Source organism: Akebia trifoliata, chromosome 11 (genome assembly GCF_017979445.1).
Source record: "Akebia trifoliata isolate Shusen 1 chromosome 11, ASM1797944v1, whole genome shotgun sequence".
NCBI classification, from domain to species: domain Eukaryota; kingdom Viridiplantae; phylum Streptophyta; class Magnoliopsida; order Ranunculales; family Lardizabalaceae; genus Akebia; species Akebia trifoliata.
In genome coordinates, this window is record NC_141385.1 from 7,953,508 (window position 1) to 7,980,992 (window position 27,485).

The following is a 27,485-nucleotide window of genomic DNA, read 5'->3' on the forward strand; positions in this document are numbered from 1 at the left end:
ACTCTATCTACTCCTAAGAATCGGATTCATTCTCAAGTGACAAACCCAAATTCTAATTGAGTGAACTCACGAATCAAATAACTTAGATTCAGACGCACCTTCTTCTTCTTCTTCCTCTCTCTCTCTCTCTCTCTCTCTCTCTCTCTCTCTCACTCAAAAATCAAGACTTTGATTAATGGTAGCTCTGCACTTCAATTTTTAGAGAATGAAAATCATTACCTATAGAAATAGGGGAGCCAATCCACTTTTATAAATGAGAAGAGGACCTATAACCATTATTCAATTAATTAAGTTTTCTAACCATCAAAGGTTGCCTATTACAATTGAAGTCCCCCTTTTAGAATCCTATTGATATTGAGATACTAACATTATTGGCAACTTATCTTTAATTTTGAAATCTAATTTGGTTAAAGAAATCAAAACCATGTAGACCTATGAACCACACTAAAATCACGGTCCAACAAACGGTACATATCGATCATTTTCCTAAAAATCATATCGCTTTGTCATACACACTATTAATCTCTTTAAATCATTTATTTAAAATTATAAAAAAAAAAAAAAATGCCCTTCTTCTATTAGAATTAAAGAAGGGCGAGTATTGTTGATGCAAATTAGTTACTATTTTTAAAATTACAGAAATATTCATACAAATGATCACGTAGCCAAATCAGGACACTGGATAGTGTGCATATATCTATTTAGACTTTGTCGAGATCAAAATCAGCAAAGTCGTAACCAGTTTGGAATCAAAAAATCAAAATTTAGAAAATTTTCCTTTCGAAAATTGATCAGCTCAGGCTCTGGTGAATTTATTGGTTCCACAATATGTGATTAATTTTAAATCTAAAACGCTTCACGATGATCCCAAATTAATTGACAACCTATATTATAAAACTTGCACCAACTTGAGTCGTAGTTTATACCAATGAGGTTCTAGCATCGTTAGTGTTCACAAGTAGAGGACCTAATTTAGAAGTTGATTATTGGCACATCCCGAACTTACCATCCTAAACGATGTTTTTCAAGATTTGAGTTCTCATGAAAGTTTTACATTTTATCAAATAACTTCAAGACCCGATTTGAATCACTCAACTCTGATATTGGAAAATGTTTTTTTTTCTTTGCTTCAGCCAACATATGTGCCTCAACCCTTATTGAATCCACAAAGTTCATTGATGTCTATAAGATTTCTTTTATTGGAATATAAGTAATAGAGGTGACAAACAACACTCACTTTTTTAAGCTGCAGCATCAGCCAAAGAAGACACCTTCTTGAGGACATAAACAGGATCTCCCACTTTAACAACCTTTTCTTTCCCATCAGTTAGTGATTCCTTACAAACTAAATTCTGTCCGAAGTAGACCTGAAAATTCAATATCGCTAAATAACGTAAACTAGATGAAGTTATATCATTGTGAATTCTAGATATTATTGTTCTCCTCACCTTTCCCTGTTGCTTACTGGTTGGACGTATGACTTGGTCTGAGCGGAACTTCGCAAGTGTCTCAGTCGGCTCTGGGCCTGCAATCCCACTTTCTTGATCGATTGTGGGAACCTTATGGGAACGAGAGGTTACAATCCACGTAAACATGATCAGAAAATAGAGGAAATAGGGGATGTTTTGCTCTACAAAGCAGTGACAAAAAATGTGTTTTGCACCTTTAACAATTAAAATAAAATCGAATTTCTAAAAAAAACAAGTTTTTACGTTTTAAATGCATTTTTTTACAGTTTAAACATGTTTTTAAAAAAATAACTCATTTTTTGGCCTCACAGTTGTTTGTGCTTTTAGTATTTAATGTAGGATTTTATGATAACTTCTTGAAGTTATGGTCTTTTTGTTATTTCATACATTACATTCTGTGTACGTTTTTTTTTTCCTAATTTATATATGTCGTTTTTTCCCGTTTCTTTCCCATTTTTTTCCTATGTTTTCCGTTACCGTTTTATACCCATGTTTCAACTCGGTGATTGTGCTACTAAATGGGTAGAAAGTTCATTCTCATTTAAAGGATGAGAAGTAAAGCCTAAGAATAGTATTAATTGGTTGGGGATTCGACATATGATATGAAAGGTGTTAAATATTTTCGAAAGTGTATATAAAAAGCAGAGAGGTTGAACAAATTTACCTTACAACGTGAGCAGAGCTTGACACCATGAAATGTGAACTTGTTTATCTTGATTACCGTCCATAAGTCCTCCGAAAATGGATCACATTCATCAACAAGGATGCTGAGACAATCAAAGTAAAAGAAATTGATAAAAACATTGATACAACCTATATCAGGGTGTGAGAAGTGCTAATTCTCATATTGAAGAAGATTTTAGGACACATTAGCATTCAAACGATTTTACGTTCCCAATAAAAAAATGGATTGCTTGTGAAGATTAGGACATGTCAAGGAAATGTAGGATGATGATGTCATGTTTTCCTTTGGGTCTAACCCCAGGCATTAATTTCTTTTTATAGATGTAAGTGTGAAGGTGGGGCTTTGATCCGGGGACTCTATGTTATTACCACACATTAGACTTTACCACCTTACCGACGTGGTGCCTTCTATCCACTAAATTAGTATTAGTTCTAAAGTATCTTTTAATTGGGCATTCTGAAGGGCCTGGCACACTTGTCACTCGGCATAAATTTAACCAAATGCCCCGGAGAACACTTGGTTCATAAATTTTTTTTTATAAAAAAATTTATCTTTTATGATTGGTGATTTATTATGCCAAATTTCAAAATACTCTAGTACTCAATTACTGACTGGTAATTTTTTTACCTTTCTATTTCTATGTTAAGAGTTCGTAATCACTGCATTAAGAAATCATATATATATATATATATATATATATGGAATCGCTGCGCTAAGATGCCCAATTATTCTGAAAGTTTGGTATTAAAATGCCCCTGGAGAAAGGTGTTTAGAACATTCAGAATATCCGGGTATTTTGTGGTAAAAGTATTGCATTATCAAATATAGAATGATAGCAAAGATTGCAAAATTAATAAGAACAACACCGTGCATGGTTCCGAAGATTGCAATTTAAATATTTTACAAGAAAAGAGAATAGATTTGAGTACTTGGGTCTGAAGCGGTTAATGGGTAAGGGCTCGTTGAGAAGCTCATTTAATGCATTCAATGATCCCTGCAAGATAAAGTTATTCAATATCATAGTTTGAGATTACCTCGGGAATCTAGGACTACTAGCATTTCAATTGTTGACTCGACTCACCTGAGATATCAACATGAATGGATACTCATCAGAAAACATGGTTTTGTATCCACGGGCATATTTAGGATCCACAGCCCTGATTTCTGATGCTGCAGCAAGAATCAGTGTACATAATCAAGAACTCCAAAATGAAATGATTAATCCATCGAATCACATTAATTCCCATGTAACATATTAGTTAGTACCAACTACAAAGGTTTAAAATTTCAATGCTTTGGGTCAAATTTTTTGTTCTGGTGCCGAAATCAGAATGTCTTGACATCAACATTGCAAAATGGTACAAAACTTTAAACACGACAATATGAGACAAAATAGCATATTATAGTTGGTAACTTCTGCCAAACAAAAAATTTTAAGACTGGAAATGGTCTTCGCCATTAAATATATCTTTCTTCACATCACAATGGAACATTTGAGATAATAAAGAGTTTTATTCATTCAGATTCTTATTAGCATTAATCACATAAAAAAGATGAAAATTGAACTTATTTCTTCTTTAAACTAAGCATTCAGAGGGAGATCTACCTGCATTAAAACGCACTAAACGACTGGGTTTCCCTAGATAATTTGAAAACCATTCAGATGCTTCAGCTCCCTCATCCAAAGCAGATCCAGACCACTCCCACACTGAGATTCCGTCAATTATTTCACAATTTTTTCTCAATGAAACCTTGAGTACATCCATTCCAGGGGCCCTTAATACTGCAGGAAACAACAAAGAGGAGGAAACGAGATTCATACTATGTATTGCAAATATAAGAAAGAAACAGAAATTGATTTTTCGTTGGGAAGTACAAAAGAGAGGAGAATGAACAATTGAAAAACCATCTATTCCTAGCCTATCTAATTTACATTATGTCAAACAGATACTTTTGAATGAAATAACAATGCATGGAGCTACCAAGATGAATCAAATAAGCACAGAAAAATTAGGAAAAGAAGAAACACACAAAAGTAACTGATTGGTTTACAAGTTACAAGGGCCTAAAGTTTCATAAAGAAACTTACTATAGTATTTGGTTCTACTTTCTTTCTCTCTTCAAGTTGGATTGGGTTTTTTTGTGGGAGGTTATTCTTTGTTCATTGGGTAGACACCTAATGTTTTGTCCAATAGGAAGAGATACTTATGGGTTATTCTTCCCTTTGCCATGTGTTGGGGGCTTTGGAAAAAGAGGAATAGAAGGGTGTTTCAGGGAAGGGAGAAGACTCCCCAAGAGGTGATATTGGATATTTTGGGTTTGCTTTTTGTTCTTTGGAGCAAGGTGTGCAAAGATTTCGAGGATGTATTTGTATTCTTCAAGAATTTTTTTTTTAAATGGGCAGCGCTTTGCAGTGTTTAGCTTGCTTGTGGGCTAAAAGTTTTCTTGAGAAGCTTGTGTTTGTTTGTTTTTTTTTTTTTTTTTTTCCCTTTCTTCTTTCTTTGTTCTTTTCTCTTATTGTATAGGGGCCACCTTGACCTCTATTTATTTATTTATTTATTCCCCTTCATCAATAAAATTTTATACTAATCAAAAAGACCTTAATGTAATCATAAAAGTTACCACCCATTTACTTGGGCATCCAACTTGAGCTTAATCAAGAAAAACTAGGCTTTGAGTTTAATGAAGTTCACCTTACAGTCTTCTGAGCTATTCCAATATTATTTGCCAAAATAATGATGCACCCACTGTTCCATCCAAATGTGCCAATTATCAATATGGAAATTTTAGTCTGCCCACTGCCGCTCTGGCTCTCATTTGGGTATGAGTAAAACTAGAGAGACCCTAAAGGACCAGTTGCCTTGATGGAGAGATGCTTTGATAACACACAATTAGTAAAGTGAAATTTTTGATAGTGTCATAGTTCTTTTTCCAACATCTGAATCTTTAAAACAATGAAAAATGGTATCATAGGAGCACCCCAACAGACTTCTGAGATATAATAAAAACAATTTCTATGCCAGTTGGTGTGGAAGTGTGAAGAAAAAGCTCTTATCCAAAATTTTAGTTTGAACCTCTAATTGAAGCACTAAGATTTACGAGACATAAGGACTTTGTTAAAATGAGGTGATGTAGAACAAGGAACACACATCAATATACAAGAAACTGTAGATCAATTCCTGAAATCAATTGAGCATCAAAAGACTCTTCAAAGATCACAAAGATTAAAGTATTGATCTCGTATATAAGCCGGACTTCTCAACTGTTGGAAAAAAAAGGTCATGCTTGTCTTTTTTACTTTATTTACGTCTTCATTGTATTTTGTAAGGGTGATATGGCCACTCTAGTTATACTTTAATACATAAGTGGGAGATATGGTCACCAATCTTTAAAAAAACCTCTTTCGATTTGAAAAACATAATGGGAATTCATTCTACAAAATAAAATTGCTCAAATATATTCTCAAAGGAAAAGCATTATCGACCGATATAAATACATCTCACCATAATGTTCTGAACAGTTAACACAAAATAACAGAAATATAGATTTAGAGAGACTAACAAAAATAGGAACATTTTAAATAAGTTTATTCCGCTAAGACATTCATGTTAATACCTAAGTATGAGTCATCTATAGGTTCCCAACCCTCATTAAATGCCTCGTGTGGTAGCTCAACCTCAACTAGAGCAAGCTTTGGCTCGACTCTTTGGGTGTATGCCCTCCCTTTGGAATTCACAACCAACCACTGTCTATCCCATCGAAATCCTGCAAATTGAAGCACAAAATAAACATGGGTATCATCGATGACTTTTAGCAGAGCACAACAAAATAAAAGAAATCACGCCTGCCCCATGACTGGACAAATGGAATCCCACATAAACAAAAGATCTTCAAAGAAAACCCCTGAAAACTCGTTATAAAGCCTTATACTAATAAATGAATGGCCCATATAACCAAAATAATTTCTTGGAAAAAGTGCTCCATTACAGAAAAAAGCTGATCGTTCCTTCTCTTTCCAAATGCCCCGACACAAAGCAATGGATATAAGACTCCACATAGTCCTCTCTAGCCCAAAAAGCATTGGAAAACCAACAATGAAGAACTGATCTCATGCAGTCAAGGAAGTAAAAAAATAAATAAAAACCATGAAAAAAGTGGCACCGTGTCTCTCTAGCAAAACTACGATGAATAAGTAAAAGATTCACCAATTCGTCACTTGCTTTGCAAACGTAGCCAACTGATATGTACCTAATTCATTAGGTCACAAAATAATAATAATAATAATAATGAAAAAGATAGAGAGAGCTTATTTAAAACAAAATTGAGAAGAAAGAAGATCTAATTTGAGTCAAGTCGGACCTCCTAGTCCAATTCGAGATGGTCAATCTCCAAATCAAATTTAGGATTCAGCTCAAAAAATAAATACAAGCAAAATAGATCTGTTGGATCCCACGAAACCCATCCACATTTCCCACTTCCCAACTCCCTACAATAGAGGAAACTACCCTCTTTTATTGGTCTCTCCCATTATTTCACAACCCAACTAAGTTACTCAACTACTACCCCATTATTTACATAAATTCCTTTTACAATAACTTGATTCCCTACATCTTACTTACCCTAGTCAAATCTTTATAATGGCAGTCTTCAAATTTGTCTTTTAAATGTTGATCTAACATAGAGCCCATCTTCAAGTTATTCCAATTCACTCCTTTGAAAGAAGACATTGGAGCATAATATGGATTTCCACAAGGAGGAAGTAGCCCAATGGAGGTGGTATTCTTAGAAATCAGTTGGCTCTTCTTCTATTTATTAAAGAGAAGAAAATAAATTATTTAATAAAAGAATTCCTAAATTCCTTGAATTATGAGTGAAACAATGGTTTGCAAGAGTGCTAAAATTTTGGATGAAATTATCTTTTGACCAAATAACTGAATCACTTAACATTATATCAGTTTTGAATTTCATATTTAAGCCAATGGGGTAGCAATGCTATTATTCTTGTTGGCTAAAAAACATCTTTCTCTGATAAGTTAGCTTATGATCTTATGTGAGACACAATTTCGTATCCTAATTTTACTACAACACTAGAAATCAATTCATTGAGTATTTTTCATCCAATGCAAGTCATATCTGAAAACTTCAAATCAAGTATGCCAAACATGGCTTGACCTTATGTAGTCAATGTTATAGATGCAATTGTTAACAAATGAATGATCAGGAAACACAAGAAATGCGTGCGTACATATAGAAGCATCTTGTTACCATTAATTAAACTTACAAATCAAAAGAAATTCTTCATAAAAACAAGCATTCCAGAAAGGATACTAGAAAAGGTAGCAAATAATTCCAAAAGAGTTTATATCAGTATGTGTACAAATGATTACCATAAGATAGCGAGTGTTAATGTTAAAGATCTGAAATTAACAACAAGGGGCCACCATATTGTTTTTTTTTTTTTTTTTTTAAATAAAAGATTAAAAAAATTAGAGCTGCTATTGGCATCCCAACTTCTACTTATTACACCCCAATTCTTGAATTATTTATTACCCCCCACCCCACCCCAATCAATGGCTCAAAATGATAATCTAAACATTACAACATCGTTCAAACAAGATCAGTATATGTTTACAATTATGATTAGGCTCATATAGTGAGCTGCTATTGGCACCCCAACATTTACTTATTCTCAATCATTCATTTATTTTCAATTGGGGTGTAATAAGTAAAATTTGGGGTGTCAATAGCAACTCCTTTTCCATTGACAGCTTGTTATGCAATCTGCCAAATCAACTAAGCTATGGGTCTAAGGCTGCGTTTGGAACAGCCGTGTGAAGGCTAAATTTAGTCGAACACGTTTCTATTGATCGAACTTCGACTTGAAACAGCAAGATAGAAAATTTATAGATTGAGGTGGGGAGGTGGAAGTTTTGACAAAACAACAAATGATGAGATGAACGAAAGAGATTATTGAAATTTTCATGAATGAAGAAAAGAGAGAGAGAGAGAGAGAGTTTTGGGGGATCTGGAGTTAAATACCAGTGGAAACAATTGGTGCTTGAGAAACAGAGACACCTTGACATGATTTGATGGGGTAGATGAAGATTGAGGTAATTTTCGCAGTTGGTTCGTCTGTAACTCCTCCTCCTCCACCAAACATGGACGCAATCATAGAGGAAGCTTTCTCCATTTTTTCTTCACTTTTTTCTACTCCTTTGAGTTTGAGTTTAAGAAGAAAGAAGACTATTTGATTGAGATCTCAGAGACTCTTAAAACTGTAGACACGAGAATGAACCATGGCAGGTGGGTCCACCTGGGTTTTTGTCTTTTTCAGATTTTAACTTATTAATGACAAGGGTCTTTGTCCTTTTCCAAACCCATTAATTAGTAAATTTGTATCCTTATCCTGTCTATCTTGCGATTTTTCAGATGTAACACTCTCCTCGAGATCTGTATTATTAATGATGATTTGATTATCAAATTAAGCGTTAATTTTTCACTTTTCTCGATCTTCTTCTTTGAATGAACTTTGACTTTTTGATCATCTTCTCCATTAATCTCACTTGAAAAGACATCGGTGTGCTATTAGTCAAGGGACCTCCGATAATCAAGTTAGAATTTTAAGAAATTTGCAGAGTAAGAATAAGAGATTTATAAGTAGAATAGTGTTGTATGTGTCTGACTTACCTTAAGGTAGAAAAAGTCTCCTTATTTATAGATTTGGCTCATTTGCTTATAGTGTATAAGTTCTTTCCATGATATCATTCTGAACCACTTTCTCATCTCATAATGGCTTTAATGCACTAGTAACTTCTTACCCTTGTAAGAATTTTCAAACTCCACTGAAATTAATGAACAATGGTGGATACTTAGTGATGAGAGCGGGTGCAGGAGCAGGAATGCGAAAACGCCTACTTGAAAATATCTTAAGGTGCAGAGCACCTCCAAAGCGTTATGTATTGATTGAGTTATATATAATATATTCAAATATCAATTTCACTATTGTACACTTCATTTGCTTTAATTAATCCGTCACTAGATATTTTTTTTTGTAAAAAACAAATCTTTTACAATCTAGAATTAATAATTTTTAATAAAATAAACAAACTTTTCTAATAGATTCTTTACATGACTCCACCATAGTCTATAGTTGTTATGTTTTCATTCACCTTACATTCATTGCTTATTTGTATTTATTTATTTATTTTTATTTTTTATATTATTTATATAGTTTGACTATATTACTATTGTTACTATATTACTCACCACCTCCAATTAGTTATGACAAAACAATTCTTCATCAATATAATTATTATCAATTAAATAATAAATATATGTTTTAATGATTGAAACTCATTCTATTTTGAAGGATTCAAATTAATTCTATAATTACAGTAATATTTTAATTTTTAGTCACTATAATATTGTTATTTCTAATTGTAATACTCAATAATAATTCATTATAATATTTATTTTTTAAGTCATACATGACTAATAATTATTTAAGAAACAAAAACTACTTAAAACAAGAGAGCTTCTATTGGAGCCCCAACTTTTACATATTCCCAATCATTTATTGATTTTCTTTATTTTTCATTCGAGGTGTAATAAGTAAAAGTTGGGGTGCCAATGGCAGCCCTTTAAGTTTGAGAGGATTCTTAGAATTTTTTAAGAATAAAATTAATCAATTTTTGTGTTAAATCTATCTAAACCCTATGGTAAAAGTGCTTTCCACTAAGAAAATTTTCGAATTTTACTTGAGTTGAAATTATCTACACCGATCAATCTCTTTTTTAGCTTCCTTTCTATCGATTGGACCAGATGTGTCGGTCACAAATGTCATTCTTTTGTAGAGATTCAATACCACTTGCTATATCACCTTCAACTAGTTCCAACAATTATGAAATTTTTGCCCTATTGAACTTTTGGTTCTAAAATACTGCCAAACTTATGCAACTTGTATAGAGAGAATTCCAAACCTACATGAAAAGCAAAATCCCTCATACAGACCTCGAGCTGAAGTCAACTTAAACTGGAACCTCATATCGCACATCTTGACGTGTAAGTGTATAAATTTCATTCACTTTCATGTCAAGAAGTGCGATATGAGGTTCCAGTTTGGGGTCACTCTAGCACGACTCATTCCAATATGGTAACCATTGACTCAACATTGTCCTGGTCGTCTCAAAATCAATATATGAAAAATCGATATTTTAAATCTTGGATACTCTTATGTAAATACCCACCATCAGTGGCCAATTATAAAAAAGAAAAAGAATGTCATTAAACCAGTCTGAGTCTTCATAGGCAAGCAAAATATAACACCAAGAACATCACAAATGTGGTATTCTCTTGTAGAGATTCAATACCACTTACTATGTCACCTTCCCCAAAGCCACAACCATGGTTGCAACTAAAGTTCCCTTTGTACATTGCAAGCACCTCTCATTTGCTTGCAAGGGAGTACGTTATAACACCTACACAAGTTCTTCCTAGCTGAGGCTTCGAAGAAGCCACCATATTCATCAGAAAGAAACCACAGATTCAAGATGGGTTGAAGACTGCAATCGTGAAGCAGCGGTATCGTTTTCCTCGTTCTCATCAAAATGTACAGGTCTCCCACTGGAAAGCTTCCTGTAAATCAAGAAAAGAACATGTATTGAAAGTTATGTCAGATTTGAAATTATAGTAAAAGATAAATAAAATAAAAGTGATGTAAGCTTAGATCTTCTGTTCACAAGTTCAGTAGAAGCACAAGCGAAAAATGTAATAAATATGATTGCATATGTTGCAAAACCAAACTCATGATAGAAAGACCATTCTATAATTTTGGCATTAACTAATAACAAGCAATCTATAGAAGTGCTACAATCCCCAAGGGGTTGATTTAGAGGAAAGCCGAGCCTTGATAAGCTCCTCAGGAAGGGTAGGTCAAGTACTTGAAACCCCACAAAGCAATGAATTCCTTGGGGCCACCATCCAGGGTCCAGTTGACCCTCGACTCAACCAGTTGCACGTAGGACTTTCTGAGGGGGCGATGCGCGTGACCATGGGATTAGTCTCACCCAAAGGGTGGGGATACCCACGATAAGCACAATTTTTTTTATAGAAGTGCTACTTATGTGAAAAAACTAGCATTAAAGCACATAGTGCTACAATATGGAAAGAAGAAGCATCACACACCTTTGATAGACAAGACTCTCATCCGACAGTGCCTTCTCTAGTCTCTCCTCAAATGGGGTTGCGTGCCAACTAACCCTCTGATCCTGTAAAACAAAACAAACATTTCTTCAAAATGTTTGGAATTTTTATGCGCGGAAAAAGAAAAGGACAGAAGAACCTAGAAAATACCTCCTTGTACTTGTTAGTTGAATTTGGGATCCCATTTCCGTCCCACCACTTGGGTGAGACAGACAAAGGCTCATTGTCATTCCAGTGTGCAGCAACAGTTCCAAGAATAGGCCTGTCCCTTTCATCCTTTGGAGATAAGCTTGCGTCGACATTCATTACTTTTCCAACTGTACTTTCTCCCTCTGATGACTTAATTCCGTAAGTAATATACTGTGACCTGATCTTTCTATTTCCTAAATTCTCTAGGCTTACTGGATAAACTGTTCCAGGGGTTTGAATTTCATCGGTTAGCTTTAAAGGGGTTGGATAAGGAGAATGTTTTGAACCACTATGACTACCTGAGGAATCGGATTGCTTTGAACTTTGGCCACTCGAGGGACATTCGAAGCGCACAGTCTTGTTCTTGCATTGGGTAGTAGGTACAGCTGTGTCATTATCAGTCTGGTAGAAAGGAATCTTGATTTCTATATCAGAGCTATCAAACTCACTACTGTTCCTTCCCTCCGGATTAAGTCCCTTTGATGTAAAGCTTTAAAGAGTCATAGAAGGATTCAAAAACGTCAATCAGATATACAAGTTTTATGAAGAATGGTTCCGAAAAAATGGAAAGGAAATACATTGGAAGGTTAAAATAAATTGAATGAGTTGATTTGGACCATCCCCATTTTTTATACAAAAGAGTTCCTTAAGATTTCGTCTTTAGTAAACTAAAATAGAACAGCTGACAAGTTGAGATAAAGATTCAACCTGATAGGTTTTTGCTCAGAAGAACCTGATTCCTTCCCAAGTTCATCACATAGGTTAACAGGGGAAATGGGAACCAGATTAGGTTGCTTTGCACTGGATAGCCATGAATGGAATTTCGAACTTTCTGAATCCCCTTCATTGGGTAAATCTTTGACTCTCTCAGATGTTTTCCGAATCTCAACAGGAGTTTCAAGAAGTGTGCCACAATATTTAAGGAATTTGGCCTGTAAAAAAAATATCAATAAAATTTCCTTTGATGGATTCCCAAAAATTTGAACAAGGAAAAGTAGATACAAAATGTTTCCAAAAAACACTAGTATGAGAATACCACATTAACTAAGTATAAAGAATTAGCTCAAGCTCCAGAGTGTTCTTCCCAATAAAAAAAGTAAAGTAATTTGTCATCTAAACAAAGAGTAGATTAGTCTCTTTGAAGGTGAGCACCAAATCGAGTTGCAAACTACACACAGTTCATTCACTATGTTCCATTTGAATTATTAAAACATTGATGAGCTATTATCATAAGGAAAATGTAATGGGTCATGAGTGCAATATTGGCAAAGAAACCATCCATGTGGACAATCCAAAAGTTTCTCTATCAAATGGATGATTGGATTGGCCATGTTCACTCCTCCATGAAGCAAGTGCGCATACACAAGTTGTGTTAATAGTGTTGTGTTATCCGCCTCCACTCCCGGGTGTCACATGCTCACGTATCATGCCCTAGTTTGACCCATGATCCTTTTATATTCATAGTTCTCCCCTTCTCCAACAGATCAGTCTTTTGGAGTAGTTAGTTGGTCAACATGGTATCAGAGTGTCAGGTTTATATAGGTAACGGTTTTGAGTCTCCTCGAGGGAATTTTCCACCCTTGGGTGAGGGGGAGTGTTGATTGTTGTGTTATCCGCCTCCGCTCCTGTGTGTCACATGCTCATGTATTGTGCCCCATTTGACCCATGACCCTCTTATATTCATAGTTGTGCCTTCCCCATCAGATCGATCTTTTGGGGTAAACGGTTGTCAACAAGTTGGTCTAGCGTCACCAGCTGAGTATCTAACACCATAAATAAAATTATTTTAGTGCTCCAACACCACAGCTCAAAGGATTCAATCAGATCCATACAAGGAACCAATTCACGTCAGTGTTCATCATCAGAACTATTTGTTATACATATCCCATTAGAACATGAGTTTTTATTTGGTGATCAGGGTCTTGAAATAGGAAAAAAATTGCAAAGAACAGGTAATTATCATGTGCCTATAGAATAACACCACCTCAAGGTAAAATTGGCTTTAGTTTCCATCCAGAGGGGGTTGCCTCTGGTCAGTATTGCAGAAGCAAACAAAACTACTAAGTGAAGTGTCAGGTCCACATCAGCTTTGCTCATTGAGTGAGGATTATCTCCCCCACCACCATGTAGTAGACAAATGTAAGAGTTTGTGATATATATCGCCACGTGCGAAACAAATAAGTCCCAGTTCAAGTGTCATACGTAATCACATGGTACCAAAGTGTTGTATTGATCTAACTACATGGCTTCTCTTACAATGAGTTGATGATGCAGCAACCCACTGATCTGATTAACTAGAGGGTGGAATAAGAACTTGGGTTTAGAAGCCACAAGGAGAGACCCCGCTAGTCGTCCTTAGCTTAGTAAACACCCTGAGACTTCTTTGCGGGGTGGGTGGTAGCAGTAAAACCAACCCACTGAAAAACACTGTAGCATCACGCCAACTGATGAAGTAGGTTGCAACAGTGTTCAAACCTAACAATTGGTCATGTCAACTAAGGCCATGAAGTGTTAGCGTACCTCAGATTAAAAGTATGCTAGTTCCAATGGGGCACCATGCCTACTCTCCCAAATCAATAACATTCCTCACTTTACTAATCCTATAAAGGGAACATACACAGCGTTCGAATTGCATAAAACACCCTCTGTTGAACCACTAATATTGTGTCGTGCTACTTTCCTCGCTCGTCTTTAAGCCTTATCCCCTTGCAACTGTGACCAAACAGCCATTGAATTGGTTTAGGCGGTCTATGAAGTGACCTCTCTTTATTAACACCTATTTATCTTACTTGGCATAGTGTTACCCAAAGTCTTACATGTTACAACATAAGCAGAGAGAAGTGAGCAACTTCAGTATCCCAAACAAGATTTCTACTGTCATAATTTGAAATGGCGAATCTCTTCCATAGACTGGTATCTTACACCTGGAATCTCCAAAGCCATTTTCAAAAAGAGAGACTTTGAATGTTGAGATTTCTCAACCCTAACCTTCCCCATTTCCGAAGGGAACATACAAACTTGCACTAAAGCAAGTGGTACTTCAAATTATATTCACTACTATTCCACCCAAAAAAAAATTATGATTAAGCTTTCCAATCATTTCACCTTATACACCAAAATAAAACACGATGTATAAGGAATAAGGAATAAGAAGGCTTAATATGGTTCTCTTGATTGGCACCATCCCCCACCCCATCCCCGAAAAGGTAGTTTTCTATAACCGAACTCACTAGAAAGGAATCCCAAAAAATATTAGAAGATGCCCAAAACCTAGAAGGAGGCCCAAATAGATCAAAGGTGAAGACCCTATGGTGCAACCACAAGTTCCCACAAGCACCTAATAATGGCCACTTCACCTACTCAAAAAAATTAACTTTCCGCAAAGTGTATACCAAATAAGATACTAACTTAAAACAACACAAAAGATCTCTAAGAATCTTAATTCAGTCTAATGACAGAGAAAATAGTCTCATCCTTGAGATTCATATAGGATATCTAAAAGCCTTCCCTAATAACCACAAACCCTTCAAATACCCCTCTCATAATTGCCTTTGACACCATTCTCAGTAGGTACTTCATCACCATGATAACTAAAAGGTGGTGTTGGGGATCACCTTGTTAGTATTCTTTCTAAGATATCAATATTTTTTTTTTCTTTCATTTTTGTTTATATCATATTTTATTGATATATCTTTTACATTCAAATCATTTTGCAAGTTATTTCCCCATTTTGTCATATTTAACAGAATGGAGGGAAGGCCAATATTAATGCCAAAGATGTGTTTGACATAGCTGAGAACAACTAAGACCTCCGAAATTGAAAACATTAGCATCAACCTACTGAAATTTAATAGGGAATTTATACTTCCAAATTTTCTTCGGAAATTCTTCAAAAGTCCTAATCTCATAAAAGTCATTCTCTAGTTTAACCAGAGCAGTTAACAATCATAGTAAGGATTGGGTTCCAGTGACTCATGACAAAATACATGATCCCAACCATTTAAACACGGAATCAAACGGTCAAGATTTATAAACATCTCAATAACAAAATCTCAATGATATTTTCAACCATCAGATTTTGTGTTTAAATGGTTGGGATCGTGTGTTTTTTCCATGAGTAATTCTTTATGAGTCACCAGAACTTGACCTCATAGTAATATTTTGATAAATAGGATTATTACTTAACTACGAACTATTTCAATAAAAAACAACTACAAATCAGAATCATTAAGCCACATGTTTACCAAGATTGAGCATACACACCTCTTCCTTGAGCTCCCTGTCAATATTATCTTGGCAAGGAGATTCCATACTGCAATGTGATGTGTCCTTGCAAGGAGATCCTTCTTTGTCTTTGAATAAGAAAAAAAACATATACTTAGCTATAACATTACAGATTTCTTTTTGAAAAAAACAGAATGTTAATTCAACATGACCAGTAACAATTATAACTTGTAGAAGAACACCGACCCAGAATGTAAATCTTATAGAGGGCCATCTGGAGTGGACACATGGAGAACTCTCGTGTCCACATCACTGCCATATTGGACTCCAAATCACTATATGATGAAAGGGTGGCGAAGCATAGGATCCCTTTCAGCTTGCCACCTCATTTTCCTAAACTAAGAAACCCAACAAACCAGACTTCTATCCCGCACAGCCCATCCATAAAATACTTACAAAAAATTAAATATAAAAAAAATGAAAAAAAAAATTCAAAATAAATTCAGATCGAACCAAATATTCAAACCTAACATGATTGAATGTTAGATCAAAGGCGTTCATGCTCAACTTTACATGCCGAGATGCATTAAAAATAAAAATAAAATCAAGATTCAATCGGATTTCACCTTCAGATAGAAGTAAAGAAGCTAACCGATTTTGCGATGCCAAAGGATCCTGGTGGATCAAATGAAATCAGCAAAGAATTCAGAATATATCTTGAAAATTCTAAATAAATAAATAAAAATTGCAATATGATCGATAAATAGATTAAACGTACTCTGCTCTTTGATGAAATTGGATCAGAAACAAGATTAGTATGAGGTCGATTGTCATCTTTAATGCGAAAGCATCCAAAGAGACAACCCATAATTCCTATAATTGGTCTTAAGAGTATGAACCCTAAATCAGAGTTGAGCGCAGAACATATCATGAATCAGGATGTAAATTGTTTCGATTTCGATTTCGATTTCGATTCTTAGATGAAATCTAACAGTTTCGATCCAGCTCGATCAAAGAAATCCTAGAGAGAGAGTACGGACAAGGAGAAGATGAGAAGGCGAGTTAGTCGGAGCAGGTTTTTTGTTTCATTCTTGGGGATGTTTGTTTATTTTCTCTTTTTTTGAAATTTAAATTTCGTTTAATGGAGGGAAAAAGTGTGATAAATCCATTAAATAATGGTTCGTTCTATTTGCACCCACCATTTATGCTAATTGCACCAATTTTCTTTGATATATTTCGTCTCAAAATGTGCTTTAGGTGGGTGCAGTTTGCACAAATGGTGGATGCAAATAACTTGATCTTTAATGAGCAATTATGAGGGATGCTCACATAGTGTTGGATGTATAATAATGCCATGGGATTGATGCATAATAGTAGACCTGTCATTCATTTGACCTTATTCAATATGGCTGCAACCTAGACGGGTTGGAGGTTCAATCCAGGCTCAACCCGAGATTGAGCTTCTAAAATCGGATTGAGTAGGGTTAACCCAAATTAGGTAATTTTGGATGGGTATGGCTCATTGAGCAAATCTAATTTCATTTTCAAGTTAGGTGGGTATGGCTCATTGAGTAAGTCTAATTTCATTTTCAAGTTAGACAATTTTGGACAAATTTAGCTCTTTTTTTTTTTTTTTTGTCTTCAAAATTTATGTAAAATAACTCTTCATCTTCAAAAATCTCTAAAATATGATACTTAAACATTTATAACAATAAATTTAAATATAGAAAGAAAAATCAATAAGAATATTTTTTTCCCTTAATTTTACAAATATATTTAGAAAGAGAAAATTAATTTTTCTTTTTAAATTTAAAAAAAAAAAAAATTATATGTAAATATATAGCATCGAGTTCGAGTTGACTTAAGTTGCCTGGATACTTGATCCGAATTCTATTCGGGTTGAAATTTCTTAGCCCAAGTTCAACTCATTTTTCATATAACCCAACCTAGGCTCTCCCATCAATCGAGTTGAGTTCGTGTTAGCCCACCCAAGTTGCAGCCCTACTATTAAATATATAGAGATTTTATTGTCACACCAACTTTTGCTAACACCACCCCAATTCATATGTAATTCACCAAAGAACTAGCATACGCCTTGTGGTAGTGTTGGCAAAAGTTGGCATGGTAATAGAAACTCTTTAAATATAAGATAATTATAAATATTAAGTAAAAATTACTTAATGAACACAAAGCTTCATTGGAGCCAGATCAGCTTTGATGCAATTGAACTCTGACCCTAAGTTGTAGTTGGCATAGACATTGTCGTGAACCATATCATAGACTCTCACAATTAATAGTGTAACCCATTTTTGAGCATAATGAGTCATGGCTTCAACGAACATGTACTACATGGGACTAGACGTGCTAGCCATGGGATTTTCCTTTGGTTCGTCTAGTTGGAACGCTTCCAATTGATCTGTGAGACCCTCACCTTCTTCATTAGTAGGATGAATCTAAGAGCTTTGGCCACAATTGCAATCAACTGTGTAGTTGCAGAAGGGAATGTAACGATGGAGAATCATAAATCTTTGTCCTTGTGTATCCTGAAACAAAGGATCTACGGTTCTATGAAGGGAGTATACAAAAAAGGAGTCAGATTATCACGACTCATATCAATTATATCTAATAAATTTTGGAGAGAATATGAGATAGATATGTCAACTCTATTTGATATACTTCTCAATAGTTATATAATTGTATTTTAACCCTAATTGTTTCATCGACCACATAAAATTTATGCATTGTAATATAATTTGAAATTAAGGTTTAAAGGTGTAAAAACATTAAAATTTTAATAAACAATGACACAGATTTTTGTTTATCTATTATTTTGGGATGAGGTGTCATTTGGACCAACATGACAGTCCACACAACCCAAATGAGGACTTCAATCCAGGTTCTACAAAGTTGCATGGACCATGTAGAGCTTGGACCTCAATCCTCTAGATTTCATGGTATATATGGGATTTGAAAAGAAAAATTAGGGTTGATCTTGATTTTAAAAATGGACAAGCACTGATTCTAAATTTAAATTTTAAATCCAACAATGAAAATAAAATAAAGTTTTAATGTCTTTTTTTTAATTTTGAAAGCTTATAAATTTTATATTCTTCCGTATGGCATCCGATTGTGTTTTGGGGTGTCAAATGGACATGCCAACCATATAGAAAAGTGGTCCTCCAGTCCATATAACCCCCAAATAGGACAAAGGTTGTAAAACAAGGTTATCAAAGTTTGGCTTTCTCATGACCCTGACCTATATGTATAGAGATGGGGTTATAAGGACCATTTATCTCATCTCTATGGACCACATGTTAACATGACACCATAAAATACCATCAGTTGACACATGTATGTAAAGCATAAAATTGTGTGAACTTCCAAAATTCAAAATTAAAAGTGTTAGGATCCGGTTCCAATGATAAAGATGAGGTGTCTACATGGCATGTTTTTGTTGAAGTTTAAAACACCTAGGACTCTTAACCCAATTGTGCACGCAGCCCGATGTGTTTGAACTCCAATAAAAGTTTTTCACGTAAACACCTAACAATGTTATAGGAACAAGACATTGTTATGGATCATGACTCAAGTTGAAAAATGAGATTTTCTTTTTTTTACCGTTGAATTAATTTTAAATTTTAAATCTAAGAGTTCAATTGCCATCCATTTTTAAAACTCAAGATTTGGCACAAAACAGTCTCTTTTCTTGTTTTTTTTTTTTCAAACCCAATCTAGACAGCAAAATCAAGAGGGATATATGACTTAAGAAGCGGGTGGCTTTCGACAGCCAACGTTAGGGAGTCAATTTTGTCCTATGACTTTAAAGTTTCAGATTGAACTGATATTTTGTGAGGATCTGATATTTTGTGAGGATCTCTATGCTGAGATCATCCTCACAAAAAATCAACCCAATCTGAACCTTCTCACTCCCCATCAAAAGTGATTTGAGTTGTGGACTGATGTTTTTTTATCGATAATTTGTAAATCCCGACCCTATATATATATATATGAAGAGGTATGCCAACCACTTATATGGCCAAAGATATAACCCACATGTTCTAAAAATATGGGTTAGAAGTTTCAGAATGGGCTGATTTTTTGTGAGAATCATCTCCATGATGAAAAGATCATCCTTAACCAAAAATCAACCCATTATGAACTTCTAACACCATCAAAAGTGATTAACAAATAATGGACGGTCCACAATTCTTCAACTTGTAAATTGGGGTTAAAAAGTTCAGAATGGGCTGATTTTCTTAAGGATGATCTCTTCACCAATAATCAGTCCATTCTGAAACTTTTAACCCATATAGAGAAAACACATTGGCTATATCATTGGCCATATGGTTGGCTGGCGAACCTGACCCATATGTTTGCAAGCCAAACAACTATCACTGAATATACGTCCACAAAAAATATCATCAGAACTTGGCCAAAATAATTCCAGCCACGTTGAGGGTCTGGACAGACATCAAACTAGTTCTCAGGTGACATACAATAAGCTGAGACCAAATTGGATATTTGAGAACTGTGGTTTATGTTAGCTATGGTCCATCTCAAATGCCAAAATCATCTGATCGACTGGACCCACATAATCCACTACAAGAAGCCCCAATAATACAGTTAATTCAATGACAATGGATGTTAACTGGAGAGTAATTTCTATAAACAGAAACCTTGAAAAACCATCCAACCCCAACAAAAAAAGGCCTAAGGGACATCCAATTGTCAGAAAAATTAAGGCTAACTTTGATGAGACAAAACGAAAAACATATCATACAGAGGAAAGATCCTCATAAACAGACTTGACCCCAGGCCTCTCAGAAAGGGGCCGTATACATCTCAAAGCTATCCCCAACACCTCCTTCATGCCTTTCTCTACCGTCGGAATCCCCACCTCCTCTGACAATGCAGCATCAAAGCAATCGGACCCTCGCCCTTCTGTCACCCTCAATCGCACCCAATCAGTCAAATCGATCCCACCTTCTTCACTGGAAACTACATCTCCAGCACACTTTCCCGTCAAAAGCTCCAACAATATTACCCCAAATGCATAGACATCTGACTTGAAGGATGGGGATGGTTTCTTGGCTGCAACCAACTCTGGTGCTCGATAGCCTAAAACCCCTGCATCAAGGATCTGTTCAACAGTACCTGACTGGGTCATGAGGCGATGAAGGCAGTAATCAGCAACACGGGCATTAAGGTCCGGTCCATCCAAGAGTATGTTGGTTGCTTTGAGGTTGCCATGTGGGACCTCACGGTCAAAATGTAGATAGTTCAAGCCACGTGCAACATCGACCGCTATTTTAAGCCGTTGAGCCCAGGTTAACAGCAGACCTTTTCTTCCAGGTCGATCTGAAAAGAAATTATTATCAAGAAATTGAAGATATTTCACCGCATATTGAAATATTTAAAATATATATATATATATTAGTGCACACAAGTCTCAAAATGTTGCCAGAGTTTGTAAATCAAGAAGTGTAATGTTCTTGGAAGACTTGGGGGTTTAGAAACCATGCCAATTGTGTTGGTGAGAGTTATCCAAATGCGTTGGTGTGAGTTTAGAGCTTGAACTTTATGTTACAAAACCCGAACGCTCTTTCTGAACCTCTCAAGTCATAGTATGGGATAGTCTTCACAACTTTCATGCAGAAAAGCTAACAGGGTTTTTTATTATTTTAGTAGGGCATGTTGTAAGGGAGAGCTTTGCTGGGATGCCTACTGAGTTTCCTAGTGACCTCTCACATATCATGAAGGTTATAAATGTTACAAATTATAAATCATTATATTTTACTGAGATCACTTAGATATCTTGCCAAATCCCAAATTACCTATACATGAGAGAATTCGACAGGCTTCGTACAGATTACACAATGTACATGCATTGGCACCAAAAACAGTGGGGAAGACTCCCCTAAAACAAGAAATAGAGCAAAAAGAAACAAAGCACAGGAAGCTAACAATAAACTTATTCTGCCATCATTGTATCAAACTTAAACAGGATTACTTATTCAAAATAATCTTCAACATTTGTCCAAGTCAACCTATAAAGCACATGTGTCAATAAACAATCTCAGCCATCAATAAGTAGGATTGGCTTAATAATCTGGACCATCCAATCAATGAACCACATACTGGACTGGGACACAGTCCTAAAAAGGGGTTGGTCTAATTAGATCAGCGGAGATGAGTAGTCATCTCTTGGACACTAATAAAAGGTCGTTCAATATGTTATTAATCATTCAAAATTTTGACTTCGATAATGTTGATTTTGAGATGGCCCAACTTGCATTTATTGCACTATGATCCTCAAAAATGGCCAGTAACTTGGATGGTCGAGGTCAGTGGCCACCTACCCTAACTAATGGCTAAACCTGAGTAGACCATTTAATGTAACCCAAGAAATAAACAAGAATAACGAGACAGCAATAGAACAAGGGTAAAAAAGCTGAAGGTGTAAAGAGATATTACCATATAGAAAGCTTGCAAGGCTTCCAGGCGAGATATAGTCCGAGAGAATGAGCTTCTCATGCTGTGTAGGCCCCCAATAATACCCTCGCAGTCCCACTACATTAGGGTGACGGATGTTTGCAAATTTTTTAGCCTCCTTAGAAAACTCCTTCTTCTGCTTTGCCACCCCTTCCCTTAGCCATTTAACAGTCAAGAAAACCCCATTATCCAATGCTGCTCTATAAGAAGTACCATGGCTACTCCTTCCCAACACTTCGGCTGGGGCCCTTGACAGCTCCTCTGGCGTCAACGTAATTGTGTCATCCAGGAAATGGAGATCACCAGCCAACCGATCTGGTGATCGGACGTCAAGCCTTGCCAAGCTTTCCGGAGTGAATGAATCCCCGGAATCAGGTGACCATGACAGCTGGCTGTGCTTTGAAGGAGAGAAACCGGTAACTACAGCTATTTTCTCTTCTGGGCTTATTATCTCCGACGAAGACCCCTTCCGTGAGGTCATAAGATCATCAGCTGAAACAACCAAGGCACCACCACTTTCTCTTCCATTAAAGATACCGGGATTTGATGGTGTCCGCCTACTGATATCTTTGCTTGTCACATTTTCCTGAGGGGTTCTCCTCGAGATCCGCATGTAGTGTATAAAAACAGCTAGTAGGATGAGAAGGATAGCAGCAACCACGCATGTAACTATCACTAACACTTTGATGCCAGTTTTGATCGGTTTCCTCGTGGAGTGGAAACTATCAGATCCAGATCCAGGTGGGACTTTTGGAAGTTGTAATCCAGGATTCCCGGGATGGAATGAAGAGTAAGGAAACTTCCTTAGATTCTCTGGTACGGGCCCCGAAAGATCATTGTATGAAGCATTGAAACTTTGAAGGGTTTTCGGTAAGTTTCCTGGCAAAGAACCCGTGAAATCATTTTGGGATATATCAAGTGAAAGTAGCGAACTCATCTCAGCCATGGACGAAGGAAGAGAACCGGATAAATTATTCCCAGCAAGATCAAGTGCTTCGAGACCAGTCATGGATCCAAATTCTTCAGGAAAATAGCCATTAAACCGATTATGAGAAAGATCGAGCACGCGAAGGTTGGGTTTGTTGGGGGAAGGAGAGAACTTAATACCTCCAGAAAGAAAATTGTTTTCAAGATGAAGTTCTTGCAATGTGCGCAACACTAGAAGATCATTAAGTAGAGGACCATCAAATTGATTAAAACTGAGATCAAGGATTTCAAGTTTGGGATACTGGGAGAGAACTGTTGGAAGGGAATTAGTCAAAGAATTGTGCGAGAGGTTGAGATAAGATAACCGTAAAAATTGCAAAGTTTGCTCAGGGATGGAACCCATCAACTGGTTCTGACTGAGATCAAGGAATTCAATTGAGTTTCCCCATTTCACCATTCCCGATAAATTTCCTGTGAACTGGTTTTTGGAGAAATCTAGTACAACACAGCTTCCAGTCAACAAAGGAAGTTCACCGGAAATTTTGTTTGAGGAGAGATTAAGGATGTGCAATGATGTTGATTTGATCATACTAATTGGCCCTGGAATGTGTATCACAAGAATGTGTCAAGGATTAGAAGCCACAACAAACATGAGTAACTATATTTTGCATGCAAATTTGAGTTATTCAACATGAAGACCACCCATCATGGCGAAAAATAAATACCAAGATTGCCTAATTTAAGGCAAACATAAGTTTCTTCTTTTTTTTCACAGAATTCATAAAACATGGCCAAAAATACTCAGCAAAGACGGTAAAAGAGAAAAACAAATATATTTATGAACACTAACCTGAGAGATTGTTGGAACTTAAATCCAATTCAGTTAGGACCAAAGAATCCTCTTTCAGAAGCCAGGTAGGTACAAACCCTGAAAATCTATTGCCAGCAAGCCTTAAAACGTCAAGCTCGTACACAAAATTAAATTCGGGTAACTCTCCAGATAGTTGATTGTAGCTGAGATCCAACACCTTCAAGTTCTCAAATAGTGAAAGTTCGCCTCCATTAATTAGTGAACCCGTAAGTCTGTTATTGCTTAGATTCAAATACTTAATGGTTTCAGAAAGACCCGGTAGGAATTTCAGCTTCTGAGAACTAGAACTCAATAGAAAATTTCCGCTAAAATCAACATGAACTACGCTCGAAAGAAGCAAAAATTCCTCATCTATGTGACCCTCGAGTTCGTTCTGATGCAAATCAAGCACCTCAAGAGTTGGAATCAGCTCAAACCCAGTTGGAATCTTCTTTGTAAACCCATTATTTGAGAGGTTCAGAGATACCAAGTTTCTTAGCTTGGTCAGTGCAGAAGGCAACGACCCAGAAAGCGAATTTCGGCTTAAGTCCAGAGACTTAATTGAGGCAAGCCCACCAATTGAATCTGGAATTGATCCAGAGAAGTTGTTTCCAGCGAAAGAGAGGTTCTGTAAGCTCTGTAACATTCCAATCTCCCGTGGTAAAGTAGAGTAAAATAAATTGTTGGAAACATCAAGATATTCAAGGCTTTTGAAGTCAGCTATATTGCTAGGTATCATTCCTGTAATGGAATTGTTCGACATGGAGAGTTTAACAAGCATTGTGAGGTTAACAAAGACGCTTAAATCTGCATCAGCGGCTAAGCTTAGATTATCGAGGACAACACTAGCGACACGATCACCGCTACAAACGATTCCATTCCAAGAGGAAGGGCAGCCATTGAAATCTATAGATTCCTCATTCCATGAGTTGAGGATGAAACCTGTTGGGTCATTTTTTATTCCTTTCTTGAATTCGAGGAGTGCTAGAATATCCTGTGAAGGAAGTTGACCCATTGTAGTAATGAAAGCTAAAGATAGGATTAAAACCCTAATGAGCTTCATTTTGTGCCCTAACATCATCTTCTTCAAACCCACACAAATTTGCAACAAAATACACAGAGAACCAAACAAACTTCCTTAAAACCTGATTACAGACGAACAAAAGAGAACAAAAACCCTAAAATGCTGCTCATTTTATGCCCTAATGCCATCTTCCTTCAAACCCATACTCTGCCCACCCAAGTTCACAAAAATTTGCAACAAAATACATAGAGAACCAAACAAATTTCCTGCTCTTGTAAGTAAACTAAAAAGACCTGATTATAGACCAACAGAAAAGAACAAAAAACCCTAAAATGCCACTCATTGTGTGCCCTAACATCATCTTCATTCAAACCCACCCAAGTTTCACAGAACTTTGAAACAAAAATACACAGAAAACCAAAAAAGAACGAAAACCATAAAATGCCGTTGTTGTTATCAGAGATTAGAGCTTGAGGCCAAGTTTTTTTAGATAGAGGAGAGATTGAAAACCTTCATTGATGGATGCAACTCCAAGAACTAATTGAACACCTAACAAAAAATTGGGTCGTTTTCAGAGAGGATCCCACCACTAGCATTCCCTCAGACAAACGATTCCTTCAGCTCCATTTCTACCACAAATTCGAGATCTGAACTACTAGAAAGACTTGTTTTTCTAACAGAGATTCCAGCCTTAGAAGTAGATGAAACTTCAGATTATCAGATTAGAAGTAAAATGTATAAATATCCAACACAGTCACATTAAATACAAGAGAGTTAGAGAGCACTTCGCCATTAAAACCATAGTTTTTTACTTCTTCCTTGTAAAATCTGCAACTTAATACGCGCCAAAACCCTAATCCTTCTTTAATCGTTCTCTCTCTCTCTCTCTCTCTCTCTTTCTGTATGTGAGACAGTGTTGCATTTCAGACAAAAAAACAAAAACCTACTTAAATTAAACTGTAGAACATGTGAGATGTAGGTCCTCTCTCTACAAAACCCTAATTTGTTCTCTTCTTTGTAGGTTTTTTTTTTTTCCTGCAAAACCAGTATAGGAGAGCGGGAAAATGGTTTTTTTTTAATCGGTAAATAAAGGCTTACCCGCCAAAAAAAAAAAAAAGAGTTTCTTTGAGGACGCCAAAGCTTTATCAAATAGAGTTAAAATGTGCTTTTGTTATTAACGCTTTTTGAAGGTCGTTTATTGAGGTCAAAGTTTGATGAACCTCGGGAACGCTGAAGAAAACAATTGTGGAACCTTTCAGTGCCACGTGGGATATCTATTTGGGCCACTGACCCATTAAGAAAGAAAATGCATGAGTCGGGCTTTTAGCTCTGTGACATCAAGGCTTTGATGTTTTTAGATCTATTGAACTTGAACTCGGCATCTTAGTGTGTGGCACGTGGGGTCGGCTCTGCAATTAGCTTTTAACAAGATTCCCACCTTTCGCAACGGAGGTTGGTAGATGAGTAAGTGGGATTTAATGTTGGATGATTTAGTTTACTTACCTCGATTGACTACGGTCTTTACTAATTTGACTAATAAAAAATGATCTAAAAACTCTCTCTTCTTAGCATGATTTTTAAACTCGTCCGACACCGAGACGTATCGTCCGAGTTAACTCGGTATTATAGTCTAACGAAACCAACTTACAATGAGTCATGAGACGATCGTGTATTGTGAGTTATACGAGTCATCTCGGATAATATTTTCGCAAAACTCGTCCGAGACGAACGAGATATCCGAGACATTACAAATTTTACATTAACTCGTGAGACAAACGAATTGTATCGGACGAGATTTTCAAAATCTCGTCCAAGTTAACCGAGTTGATCGAGTTTTGCAAAAAAAAAAGTTACAAATAAAAATTTATATTTTATTTTTACAAGCAATAACTATTGAGTAATATTATTATTTTCTTGTGATAAATACTTAAATGTATTTTTGATATTTTATTTTATTTTTTCTTTAGAAACTTTTTGATGAAATTTTCATTAAAAATTTATATTAATCTTTAGGAAACATGTGTTTTTTTTAATTACCTTGAATTTGATTGATAGGTATATTATGAATTTTTTTTTTTAATTTTATATTTTTTTAAGGGTTCATTTTTTAATAGGAATCAATTCTGAATTTTTCAGATTTTTTTCAAATTTTTTAAATGGTTAAAAACCATTGTTTCAATGTTGAACGAGACGAGACGTATCGTCCGAGTCAACTCGGTATCAGAGGTGGACGAGATGAGACCAAATACCAAGTTTAAAAACCATGCTTCTTAGACTTATAAACAAGTGAGCTGCCATTGGCACCCCAATTTTTACTCGTTACAACCCAATTAAAAATAAAGTAAACGTGGTTGGTTGGGCTTCTTCTTTTTTTTTTTTTTTTTTTCTTATTTTTGGGTTTAAGATTTCTTATGAGCCTAATCA

General features: G+C 35.8%; 3 protein-coding genes across 5 annotated transcripts; all 3 read right to left on the reverse strand.

The window, feature by feature from the left end:
- Positions 1 to 1,098: 1,098 nt before the first annotated feature.
- LOC147390697 (Molybdenum cofactor sulfurase family protein) lies at positions 1,099 to 8,406 on the reverse strand. Its single transcript, XM_086458604.1, has 8 exons — positions 8,194 to 8,406; positions 5,770 to 5,919; positions 3,761 to 3,937; positions 3,236 to 3,324; positions 3,084 to 3,148; positions 2,134 to 2,236; positions 1,449 to 1,559; positions 1,099 to 1,367 (listed from the first exon to the last, which is right to left on the reverse strand). Exons 1-8 carry the CDS (start codon positions 8,342 to 8,344, stop codon positions 1,242 to 1,244), a joined length of 972 nt encoding a protein of 323 aa, XP_086314730.1. The 5' UTR covers positions 8,345 to 8,406; the 3' UTR covers positions 1,099 to 1,241.
- Positions 8,407 to 10,384: 1,978 nt separating this feature from the next.
- On the reverse strand, positions 10,385 to 16,893 carry LOC147390698 (protein JASON-like). Of its 3 annotated transcripts, none has more exons than XM_086417198.1 (8): positions 16,547 to 16,893; positions 16,395 to 16,443; positions 15,808 to 15,896; positions 12,253 to 12,476; positions 11,844 to 12,034; positions 11,506 to 11,687; positions 11,338 to 11,420; positions 10,385 to 10,788 (listed from the first exon to the last, which is right to left on the reverse strand). In XM_086417198.1, exons 1-8 carry the CDS (start codon positions 16,697 to 16,699, stop codon positions 10,680 to 10,682), a joined length of 1,080 nt encoding a protein of 359 aa, XP_086273324.1. In that variant the 5' UTR covers positions 16,700 to 16,893; the 3' UTR covers positions 10,385 to 10,679. The 3 variants fall into 3 exon arrangements, with proteins under 3 accessions (XP_086273324.1, XP_086273323.1, XP_086273322.1); XM_086417197.1 differs by having other exon boundaries at positions 11,506 to 11,765; XM_086417196.1 differs by having other exon boundaries at positions 11,506 to 12,034; positions 16,547 to 16,890.
- A 3,380-nt stretch (positions 16,894 to 20,273) lies between these two features.
- Positions 20,274 to 26,120, reverse strand: GHR1 (Leucine-rich receptor-like protein kinase family protein). Its single transcript, XM_086459144.1, has 3 exons — positions 24,038 to 26,120; positions 22,243 to 23,787; positions 20,274 to 21,126 (listed from the first exon to the last, which is right to left on the reverse strand). Exons 1-3 carry the CDS (start codon positions 25,116 to 25,118, stop codon positions 20,543 to 20,545), a joined length of 3,210 nt encoding a protein of 1,069 aa, XP_086315270.1. The 5' UTR covers positions 25,119 to 26,120; the 3' UTR covers positions 20,274 to 20,542.
- Between the last annotated feature and the right edge of the window lie 1,365 nt (positions 26,121 to 27,485).